At 38.5% G+C, this 12,445-nt stretch overlaps 1 protein-coding gene across 1 annotated transcript in view; it reads right to left on the bottom strand.

Moving 5' to 3' along the window:
- Positions 1-733: 733 nt before the first annotated feature.
- radil (Ras association and DIL domains) overlaps positions 734-12,445 on the bottom strand; it is a 115,752-nt gene continuing 104,040 nt past the window's right edge. The window contains exons 10-14 of the mRNA XM_043711913.2: positions 11,828-12,018; positions 6,587-7,004; positions 4,268-4,398; positions 1,810-1,949; positions 734-1,115 (exon numbers count right to left, since the gene is read on the bottom strand). Of these exons, the coding sequence (XP_043567848.2) occupies positions 1,016-1,115; positions 1,810-1,949; positions 4,268-4,398; positions 6,587-7,004; positions 11,828-12,018 (980 nt within the window). The 3' untranslated portion in view covers positions 734-1,015. The remainder of the gene's footprint in view (positions 1,116-1,809; positions 1,950-4,267; positions 4,399-6,586; positions 7,005-11,827; positions 12,019-12,445) is intronic.

Genomic DNA, 12,445 nt, shown 5'->3' with positions numbered 1-12,445 from the left:
AAAATCCTTGGGGTCGATTTTAATTATGATAGTTAGCCTATTTAATCCCCCCTCCTTTGTTTCTACTGTGAAATTGGCAAGGATGTAAAACAGGCTGTTCATTTGCTATCAAATTCAAATTCTACCCTTTAGTTTCCAAGTGAGCCTTCTGAATTAGATCAGACAGACTGCAGTAGATTTTCAAGCTAAAATGTACAAACTAGATATGCACCAAAATTATATCTAATGCACAAAACTATCAACCTACATTATTCATTCAAGTCTTATACTGGGGTTTAAAGCCACAATTTCCAGCTGTGCTATCACTAAAACAAGCGAATACTAATGTAGTCCTTAGTGTTAAATTGATAAAACCATCAGATATTGTCAAAGTTCATTCTATCTTCATTTTCCATTGTGACTGCTCTCTCCTTTGGTCAGCTGTGTAGCCTTTGTACACATTGTTACACATATGCAGTTAAATGAGAGGATGACAGCATCTGTTGCAATGAGATATCCATGTTTTCCCTCATTTTAAGAAATGGGAATATTCACTGAATTAATTCATTTTGTTTAGATTTTAGGTTGCTCTATTTTATAGCATCATGGTGCTTGCTGGATAATACAGGTACATTCATAACTCTACAATGAACTTTCAGTACCTAAGCAAAGACATGAATGTAAGTACCTAAAGGATGTGAACTAATTTTGTATCAATCATGGATGTTGTGTCTTTGAATTGAAGTGCTGAATTCAGTCAAAAATAAGTACTGGTTGTGAGAAAAGTCTTTATATAAACAAATTCACTGTTTTTGGTTCAGCATTTAAAAGGTGAAGATGGAACAATTCTTAAATCGTGTTTGGCAAATAGCAATAAAGTTGTTTAACTCTAAGATGGATATGAAGAGTTATCACAGATACTAAGGTAGACTGATTTGTGAGGAGTTGTTCTACTCTTTAGCTATGAAGAAATGAAGAGGGCAAATAAACTAAGGTTTACTGATCACTCTTTGTTCCCTGGTTCAGTGAGTGAAGACTAACAAGATGATGCACTGATCTTCTCAGCAATGAGGAAATCTGACTTGGCAACAAGGAATCTTGGTCTCTCGCCTGCTGATCGGATCAGGTTAACTGCACTGTAATCAGAAGCAAGAAATTAGGACATTGCAGTCAGGAACTCTGAGTATTCAACACGTGCTCAACTTAAGACTATTCCAAATATTTGGAATGCAAGTCTGATCTAAAATACACAATGCAGCAAAAACATCGTAACTTGGGGGTTAGTGCAGGGTCAATGACTTATTAGGACTTAAGTAACCACCTGGTGTGTCATGTACACACCAACTTGTAATATTACCAAATACTGCACTATGAACATCCTTCAATAATGTCATGACTAGAAAAAACTCCTTTCCAAATGATTTAAACTATTATTGATCATTTTTAAGTTTCACAATTTCTTTCACAACTCAAAATGTGAATTTGAATATTTTGAAATTTTCAGTCAAAATTTTCTGAGGGCCTTCTGTTTTAAAGCTTTGCCAATCAACTAAGTGGTGGAGAATTTAAGGAGAGGGTTACATTACTGATCATTTGCTGAGTTTTTTCATTTTGGCAATGTGACTTTTTTTTTTAACAAGAGGGACCATCAATTGAACTAAAATTTGCTCTCAATTTTTGTTCCCAATAAAATTTCTGAGTAAGGGAGGAAGATATTAATTGTTAAAAGGTAGGCTTTATTGACGGAGGGAGGTCAGTAATAGGATTGAAATGGGGTGGATTTGCTGGAGAGAAATGTTTATATTTCATTACATAAGAAACTGTGATTACCTGTCATAATCTGCTCCAATTAAGCTGGTTCCATTTACTGCCAGGATTCTATCACCTATCCTGAGTCTCCCATCACAGGCAGCAGGGCTGTCAGGCAGTAACGTTCTGATATAGATCCCAGGGGAATTTAAGGTTGTATGCTGCAAAATAGATGGGAGAAAGGGTATAATAGGCCTGTTCTTGTCGTGTACAGAAGTTAGTGATTCCAAATTGGAGGGGCTGTGAAACAGAATCTCTCAAGATTCATGTATAAGAACTCTGGGTCGTGTTTTGCTAACGGTGAAAGAAATATACAGAAAAGTGAGTTTTTCACCAACTCATTTGGATGGTAGGTTGACCAAAATATAGTTAGACTTTACACCCTATCACCCTAACTATACCCATTCATAATATTCCTGTGGAATAATGATATAAGCACTTGAATATGGATCATCAGGTGCTCCTGAAATAGCATTTGATCAAGTCTCTCATGGTGCACATTGGGAAGAAATGACAGCAGAGCTCAATTTCACTCATCCCAATCAGAAGTATTGAGTCTAAATTCACCGTCTTAAAGCAGTCCAAAAATCACCTATACTAAATCACCAATCACTCTAAACTAAATTGCCAATCATTCACATATGGCAAGGACACCATTAGAAAAAAAATCAATACAATACATGTCACCTATAACCAACTGTAAAAATACAATGCGAACACATAAATCGTGGCATTCCTGATCCCTTCAAGAAAATTAAACTGGAGAAAACATTAGAGGGCCTGAAATATGGCAAAGCACAGGATATGATCTTATTTCACTGGAATTCCTGAAACAACTTTGTCTCATGCTCATGCTTGGATGGCTCAGTTTTACACAAAAATGATCAGCTCAAACTCACTCACAAAAGGTTTGGCTTCTAGCAAAAATCATTTCAAAGCCTGAAAAAGACTGCATATTCGTGGCCAGCTATTGACCAATTTAAATACTTTCCATGTACATTAAAATCTTTGAACTCACATCTCCAGTAGTAGAGGCCGTCTTTAATATCAATGAAGCTGGTTTTCCTAAGGGCACAGCACATATGATCAAGTGAAAGCTCTCACCATCTACATTGAAAATGGCTTCCAAAGGAACCTGAAGAATAGCAGATTGCTATTTGACCTCACAGTGGCCTATGATACAGAGAGGTATATTGGCCATCTCCTACCCCTGTCCAGAGTGGAATGTGTCCAGCCTGGGTCAGGACAGTTGCTGAAGTACTCCTTTGCAAACAAACCATTTCAAAGTCACCTTGGGCAAGGGAGAAGACTGGCCAATGCAGTGACAGAGGGCTCACTGCTTATTCCAGTCCTGGTGGTCATGTGTCCAGTACTCACATGCTGCAAGTTCATCAAGGTCAATGACATCTTTTGTGCCATCCAAGGTCAATCCTTCTGTGCCCTGGACCAAATCCTTAACAAAGACACTACAAACGTAGACTATTGCAATATGTTGTGTCTCACAATTAGTCTCTCTCAAACCATTTTTAGCATATTCCAACTCCACAATGCCACTGTCAAAAAGAAATGGGTGTCTACATGGATGGTCAAAGACTAAAAGATGACTGCAACCCAACATAGTTGAGTGTGACTTTAGAATGGATTTTGTTCCTTCAGATACATCCGAAGACAACAGCAAAGATCAAAACCAGAAATAAGCTCTTAACCAAACTTGTTGGATTTTCGTGGGACTCTGCTGTTACGATACTTTGGATCACAGCACTTGACCTTTCCCAACCAGGTGCACTGTACTTCGCTGCAGAGCCTGGTAGAATATCACATACACAGGAATTACTCACTAGGACCTCCATTCAACACCCCTTCCCTGCAAACATCACTCCCCCACACATCTGCTGATTGACACAAGCCCACAAGTTGGTTGAAACTACCCATCTGCATCTCATTTATTATTGCAAGATGACATGTTCAACGCACCTACTGCCTGTCTTCTTTCAGGATGCCCCAAAAGGAGTATTTGTCCTGAGCTACATCTACTAGAAAACAATACTGTATTTGGATTACAGACTGAGAAACATGAGAAGTTATTAAGAAGCTGCTTGTGAGAAATCCCATCTGTTGAAATGGCATATTTAGACCTACCATAGTGAGACTGGTCCTGGCTGAACAGGTTCACAAAACCAAAGCCCCCACACAGTCAACCTCCCCTACTTGCACTACCGAGAAGCGCTTCCTCTGCAAACGTAAGTGGCAAACTAATCACCTTAGTCTCATGTACTGAGTTTAATCACTTGCCTCCAGAGATTACATTTGCTAAATAAATAATCAACTGAGATTGAAGAGAATTTCACTAAAATTCATAGAACAAGTATTTCAAATTCTTAGATATAATTATATGCTATACATTTTGCAAGATTATTTATTGGTGAATATAAATACTGCCACTGTTCTTGCTGATTAATATGTAGTTCATCGCACTTACCAGTCCATCAATCAATCCCATTCCTAAACCAATGGGTCCTCTCCCCAGCTCCACCACAAATACACAACATGGATCATCTTCTCCTGAACTCTGGCTGGAAGAAGCAGGTGTTGGTAAATCATAAGCTCTCCCTGTTTTAAAACAAAACGAAGAATTAATCTGGTATTATACAATGTTTATAATCCAACTTGGTATTATTTGACTCTAGAAACTATTTATTATTTTAAATGCTAATTCATTCCAGATTAAAATCTCATCCGAAATGGAAAAGTCTAAACTCAAAATTTTAAGCAAACTGCAGTCCTATTGGACCTAAGCAACAACACAGCTGAATGTTCAGGAAGGGTAGGGGAAACAGATGACTGTTGCTTCTTCAGTATGAAGTTGACCTGCTCGGATGACTGCACAAACCTGGATCGTGGATCTCTTTGTAAACAGGTCCAGTAAAGATCTTTCAACAGCCAAGATCTATTCAAAGTTAAAGCTCACACAATGCCAAGTTATAGTCCAACAGGTTTATTTAGAAGCACTAGCTTTCGGACAACCACCCGATGAAGGAGCAGCGCTCCGAAAGCTAGTACTTCCAAATAAACCTGGTGGACTATAACTTGGCATTGTGTGATTTTTAACTTTGTACACCCTAGTCCAACACCAACTCCTCCAAATCAAGATCTATTCAAGGACTTCAAAGATGTAGGATACTACCCTCAATGATACTATCTTTAAACACTAACTTATAAACCACTAACAATTTTTTTAAAAACATATTTTAATAAATATTTTGTACTTTAGAAACATTGCATCTTTTAATACAAATAGTATTTAAAATAAAGGGTATGAGTGCCTCCATCAAAACAAAATGCAGCTAGAGTCATATAGCATGGAAACAGACCTTCGATCTAACCAGTCCGTGCAGACTAAGTTTTGCAAATTCAACTAGTCTCATTTACCTGCATTTCGCCCACAACCCTCTCAGCCTTTCCTGTTCATGAACCTGTGTAAATGTATTTTAAATGTTGCAACTGTATCCGGATCTACCACTTCCTCTGGCAGTTCATTCCACATACACACCACATTCTATGGAAAAAGCTGCCCCACAGATCCCTTTTAAATCTTTCGCCTCCCACCTTAAACATATACCCCCAGTTTTGAACTCCTGACACTACAGAAAATATTTTGCTATTCACTTTATTTATGCCCCTCCTGATTTTATAAATCTGTAAGGTCACCCCTTAACCTTCCATGCTCCAATGAAAAATGTCCTAGCCTACCCAGCATCTCCCGAGAACTCAAACCCTCCAGTCATGGAAACATCCTGGTAAATCTTTTCTGAACTCTCTCTAATTTAACATTATCTTTCCTAAAGCAGGGCAATTAGAGTTGTACACAGTACTCCAAAAGTGGCCTCACAAGATCCCTCAACATGACATCCCAAAATCCTATACTCAATAGTCTGAGCAATGAAGGCAAGCGTGCTAAATGCCTTCTTAACCATCCGTGAGGCAACCTTCAAAGAACTATGTACCTGACCCCTGGGAATGTCTGACAACATTACCAAGGGCCCTACTGGGTAAGTCCTACTCTTGCTTACTTAACGAAAATGCAATACCTTGCATTTATCCAAATGAAACTCCATCTGCCACACCTCAGTCCAATGGCCCAACTGATCAAGATCCCTTACATAATCTTAATCTTCTTCACTGTGGACCATACAACCAATTTTGGTGTCATCCGCAAACTTACTAACCATGCCTCCTAAATTCTCATCCAAGCTGTTTTAATAAATCACAAGCAACAGCGGACCCAGCACCACTCCCTGGGGAACACCGCTGGTCACATGGCTTCAGTCAAGTCAATTTTGTATCCAATTATCAAGCTGTACAAATCCCATGTGATCTAACTTTATTAATCAGTCTATCATGCAGAACTTTGTCGAAGGCTTTACTGAGGTCCATGTAAGACAATATCTATCGCTCTTTCCTCAATGTCTTTTATTACATCCTCAAGAAACTCAATCAAGTTTGTGAAAACTGATAGCCTGAAGTAATATAAATTCACAGTGAAATTATAGTTTGTTATTTATAAAGGTGAAATTATTGAGCAATGTTTGCACTTCCAAGGATATAACCTTGATAAAACTACAGATCAACAGATATGGAGAAAAATCTGCTTCTGAGGAAGAGTCACACCAGACTCCTAACATAACTTCAAACATCAACTCCATTTCTCTCTCCACAGATGCTGCCAGACCTGCTGAGCTTCTCCAGCTTCCTTTGTGTTAGTTTCATTTTGACCATAAGTTGGAATCCTGATAGTTACCTTCTCCCTCATTGGCTCCACTTTTGTAGATACCATTTTTCCTGGTGCTTGATGCAGGTCTACCAGCTCCATTGGTTTGTACACAGTCACTGAGCAGAAAGTCAGAGTTCAAAGGTGTGTTTGGAGGAGTTAAAAGACTGGAGGGATCTAATAGTTGCATGCTGTGTCCTGGGAGCCTATTTCTTCCCAGAGTATTTTGCAGCTGTAGCTTCTGTAGCTTTTCTTTAAGTTCATGGCAGGAATTAAAATCTCTGCTTGATCCACTGACTGACGAAGTGCTTGAGCTTCGACTGTGTGTCGCTGTGTCATAGTTATTGTTAAGGTAATTATTTCGGCCTGATTGCTGATCCAGAATCTTGGGACTGTAAAGTGTGGTTGGACTGTGTGAAGACAACTGGTGGGAAATTGGAAACTCAGTCTGTAAAAGATACAAATTTGAAGGAATAAATGATAGCCACGAAACCTTTTCAGCACAACCATATGAAGTCTTACGGGAGCAACAGAATACAGGTTTTGGTGATTGCTTGGCCCCAACACAAAGGGTTGATGAATGAAGAATTTGGTATATTCATTCAATTCTCAAATAAGTTAGACCAGGCAATTAACTAGTGACAAGTGAAGTGTGAAAGTCAGCTCTACAAGGCAATGTTATCTGTACTTCCTACACAATAATTTCGTTTCTTTTTGTTACATTATTCCTTGATGCAACAGTTGAATTTGAAAATGTTATCACAAAAACTGCTTGTTCAGTTTGTTCCAGGTCATGCATTCATCTATTCAACCTAAGAAGCAGCACTTTAAATGTGATTGCACAGTTTACAGTCGTTAATTAGGCAGTTATAGAGTCAGAGAGATGTACAGCATGGAAACAGACCCTTCGGTCTAACCTGTCCATGCCGACCAGATATCCCAACCCAATCTAGTCCCACCTGCCAGCACCCGGCCCATATCCCTCCAAACCCTTCCTATTCATATAAATGCCTCTTAAATGTTGCAATTGTACCAGCCTCCACCACATCCTCTGGCAGCTCATTCCATACACGTACCACCCTCTGCGTGAAAAAGATGCCCCTTACGTCTCTTTTATATCTTTCCCCTCTCACCCTAAACCTAGTTCTGGACTCCCCAACCCCAGGGAAAAGACTTTGTCCATTTATCCTATCCATGTCCCTCATAATTTTGTAAACCTCTATAAGATCACCCCTCAGCCTCCGATGCTCCAGGGAAAACAGCCCCAGCGTGTTCAGCCTCTCCCTGTAGCTCAGATCCTCCAACCCTAATAACGTCCTTGAAAGGGTTCAGAAAAGATTTACAAATTTCACAACGTCTTTCCGATAGGAAGAAGACCAGAATTGCATGCAATATTCCAACAGTGGCTTAACCAATGCCCTGTACAGCGGCAACATGACCTCCCAACTCCTGTACTCAATACTTTGACCAATAAAGGAAAGCATACCAAACGCCTTCTTCACTATCCTATCTACCTGCGACTCCACTTCCAAGGAGCTATGAACCTGCACTCCAAGGTCTCTTTGTTCAGCAACACTCCCTAGGACCTTACCATTAAGTGTATAAGTCCTGCTAAGGTTTGCTTTCCCAAAATGCAGCACCTCGCATTTATCTGAATTAAACTCCATCTGCCACTTCTCAGCCCATTGGCCCATCTCGTCCAGATCCTGTTGTAATCTGAGGTAACCCTCTTTGCTGTCCACTACACCTCCAATTTTGGTGTCATCTGCAAACTTACTAACTTTACCTCTTATGCTTGCATCCAAATCATTTATGTGAATGACAAAAAGTAGAGGGCCCAGCACCGATCCTTGTGGCACTCCACTGGTCACAGGCCTCCAGTCTGAAAAACAACCCTCCACCACGTTGGATCAATTGAAAGATTTTCGAAGCTGTTATCAAAAATGTTATGGCAGGGCAGTTCAAAATAATCCGGCAAAATCAACTTGGTTTTGTACATGGAAAATATTGTTCAACCAATTGTTTTTGGAGTTATTTGAAGTAGTAACACATGCTGTGGATAAAAGGTAACTAGTCGGTGTACTGTACTTATTCATAACGTGCCACATCAAAGATTATTGAGGACAATAGACACTTACGTTGCAAGATAATATATTGGCATAGACAGAAGATTGGCCAGCAAACCTGAAACATTGCAAGCACAAGTATTTCATTCTCTCGTTGGCAAGATGGAATGAGTGGTGTACTACAGGAATCAGCGCTGGCGTCTCAACTTTTCACAATTTAAATAAATGCCTTGGATGACTTTGAGGTGATAATTGCCTAGCAGCATTATCCAGACTATCAGTCCAGAGACCTGGGTAATGACCTGTGTTCGAATCCCGCCATGGCAAATGGTGGAATTTTGATTCAATAAAAATCTGGAATTATGATTCTAACGATGACCACTGTTGAAAAATACCCATCTGGATCAACTATGATCTAAGTGAATGATAGTGCAGCCTGATGGGATGGTTGGCCTATTTCTGCCCAAACATGTATGTTGCATGTCAACATTTAAGAGACATTAGTGGTTGAGGAAAGGAGTTCAAAAGAACAGGGCAGGCATATGGGACTAGGATTACTGTTCTTGTGGAGGATGGACTGAAATTGGTTCCATGTTGCAGTTCCTGTCCTGTTTTATGTAATAATTCAGCTAGCAATGAATTGAGGCAATTCAAAAACAGATGGAAGCCAAAAAATGTAGTTATGCTACCATCTTCTTTTTGATGCAAAACAGCTTTTAGTATGCATCAACAACAAAGTAGTGTATCTCAAGAAGCAAAGTCTCCCTTCAAAAGAATGCTTTACAATGACTTCCATTTGCTCCAAGCAACAGTTAGCAACAGGCATGAACACGGTGCAGTAAATTCGAAGCTATGCTTTAAACATGAATGTAAATGGTTTTGGGAATTCCTAAATACATTTTTGGATCCAGGGCAAAAAGAAGAATCTAAGAGTATGTTTAGAGGTTCTGATGATGACGATTTAGAACAAACAGTGAGGATATGCTAAGCCAAACCTCACTGAAGAGATAAAGCAGCTTGGTTTTGACATCAGAAGATATTTCTTTTTCATTCGGCAGAAGTGCTTTGAGTTCTAGCAATCAGACTCCTTTCACCCTTTTTTCCCTCCTAACCCTTAAAAGCTATTATAGGTATTTACTTCATGAAATAGAAACCAATATTTATTTGATTCTAAAATAATCTTATGCAATTCTGAGTGTTTCCAGACAATTAGTATTCCCAGCAGTATTACAAAGAAAATTACAGCAGAAACAGGCCCTTCAGCCCTCCAAGCCTGTGCAGCTCCATATCCTCTATCTAAACCTGTCACCTATTTTCCAAGGATCTGTATCCCTCTGCTCCCTGCCCATTCACGTATCTGTCTAGATACATCTTAAATTACACTATGGTGCTCACCTCTACCATCTCCGCTGGCAACACATTCCAGGTACCCACCACCCTCTGCGTAAAGAATTTTCCATGCATATTTCCCTTAAACGTTTCTCCTCTCACCTTGAACTCGTGATCCCTAGTAATTGGCCAAGATTTTTTCCTTAAAATAGTTACACTCATTTGATCAAGTGTGTATGTACCTCCAACAATTAGAAATGAGGATGGGGACAAAAATGGCTAATTTCAGGAGGGACTTGAAGAATTCTTCCAGTTTTATGAGACAATTGGTCATACTCTGGCACATTATTATTTATTGGCAATTGAAACTATTTAACCCACACATCAGATCTTCCCTAATCCTCTCCACACTCAAGACTTATTAAGTACCTTAAAGGATTGTAATGTAACAATATGTAAATTACATAAACAGTTCAGGCTGTTTAAAAATCTCTGAATAACTAAAGAAATTCTTGGCATCTTGTTTATGTATACCCTTCTATCACGTTCCATCTAAAGCACAGTCTAAAGCTATTTACATTTAATCCCTTTAAACTTCAAATTGTAGATGTGAAGGGGTCTTCAAGCTAATCATATGTCTTCCTTGATTTATTTTCTTCAAAATGCTTAATTTCATGAACTGTAGGTCAAAAGAAAAATGTAAGGTGCTTCTACTGTCTCAATATCTCAACACAATGAGGACCAAACTGACTTTAGTACACCAATGAAAACCAACAGTCAAACAATTTAGAATTACAATGGCCTAGCAATGTATGTACTGTAATGTATGTAATCAATGAACATACTCATTCTTGTCCTACAGTGTTATTTTTAATGCGCAAAAATTAATGGATTAGATGCACTTCAGGTTACCTTGTCCTATGTACTTCTCCAATACTGAGTCATATTTGCTGTTTCTGAATTCATTCATGGACTAATCTTCTGTCTATCATTTGAATTGCACACACTATTGATGCCATCCTCACCAAAGTAAAGAATTAAGCATAGACCCCAATGTGGGTGCACTCATTATTGGGCCCCATTGGCTCAATGGTTTCTCCTCTTCTTTAATTTCGCTGGGATTTTTCAATTTAAAAAAAAGATCTTTTAAAAAATAAATCCAATACAATGTAAAGGCTGAAATGTTCAATATCTACTTAGATGACCATCTAAGCCCATCTTTCTGATTGAATATTGACAGGGTGCATGTTAAAGTCTTCGCAAACTATTTAAGTATTAAACAATAAGAGACTACATCTAATTTGCTCATTCGTTTTCAAATATGGCCTCAATTCAATATCCATACTGAAGCAAGTTATTTGAATTTGACATGCCCTCCAAGGTCTTTGAATAAAGTCTACATTATCTTTCTGTCATTCTTCTTTCAAAATAGTGCTCCTGCAAAACTACAATCTCATTTGGCCAAACTGATATGGGGAATAAGCGACAATATCTCCTAACAGTATTTTCCTAGCCATTATATCAGAGTATCTGAGTTCTAGTTATTCAGATATGGAATAAAATCTGTTTCTGCTTGTGGCACAATTAAATCCTATAACACAAAATCTTGAATGCTCAATTACAGAAGAGGTAAGATCTGGAAGAACACTATTAAACCATGCAGCCATTAGTTCCATGCAAGGAAATAGTAAAAGATTTTAGGATATCTCAATCCAACACCGAAGTATTTTCTGTATTCACATTGAAAGTGTCAGAACATAGCAGAAACTAATGCATGCTATATGAAATATTAAGGGTATAATTCTTGTTCTGGGCCACTTCAAATTGCAGTGTGTAATGCTCTTTGGACTGAAAGGTATGTAGTAACGTCTTTTACCTGTAATTCCTCTGTTATAGAACATCCATTTGTTGGTTGGGATTTGGCGCGTAGGCTCCAAAGGAAGTGACGTATATATAGTAGGTGTCTGTACATGTTGTCATCTATGGCCTCTGCTTCTAGATCCACCTTAAAGTTACTGGTGGGCAGCATTATTGGAGGATATTTATCAAAACTTAACAGAATGTCCTCTGTGGAACAGAAAATATATGGGAGCTTATCACACATTTAAGGGATGCAATTAAACTCTGCTTTGCCCCTTTGCAGTTTGTGGATGGTATGTACTTTCACAATATTTGATCCATTTCTCATCGACCTCCTTCTGAGAGTGTTGAAGCAACTGAGCAGAGTTCAGGAAATATTCCAATGTGGCCCTGCCATGCCGATGAAAAGTGAAGATCTAATAGAAATACTGGTCTATTTCATAAGGTATTTAAAATACTCTACCAAATGATAGACAAGCCATAAACTGAGACTAAAACAAACAGTTTGAAGTGATTTTAAAGTCTAAATTAACTACAGTAACTAATAAATGCTGAAGGGTATTACTAACAATTTTTGTAAAATTAATACACATTAGGATGACTTAAATGAAAAGACTGCATAATTGCTTTCTCA

The sequence above is a fragment of the Chiloscyllium plagiosum genome, unplaced genomic scaffold (assembly GCF_037043375.1).
Source record: "Chiloscyllium plagiosum isolate Xiang-an unplaced genomic scaffold, Cpla_swu_hap1 HiC_scaffold_20, whole genome shotgun sequence".
Classification (NCBI taxonomy): Eukaryota; Metazoa; Chordata; class Chondrichthyes; order Orectolobiformes; family Hemiscylliidae; genus Chiloscyllium; species Chiloscyllium plagiosum.
Note: the sequence above shows the minus strand (reverse complement) of the source record. Positions and strands in the feature narration are given on the sequence as shown.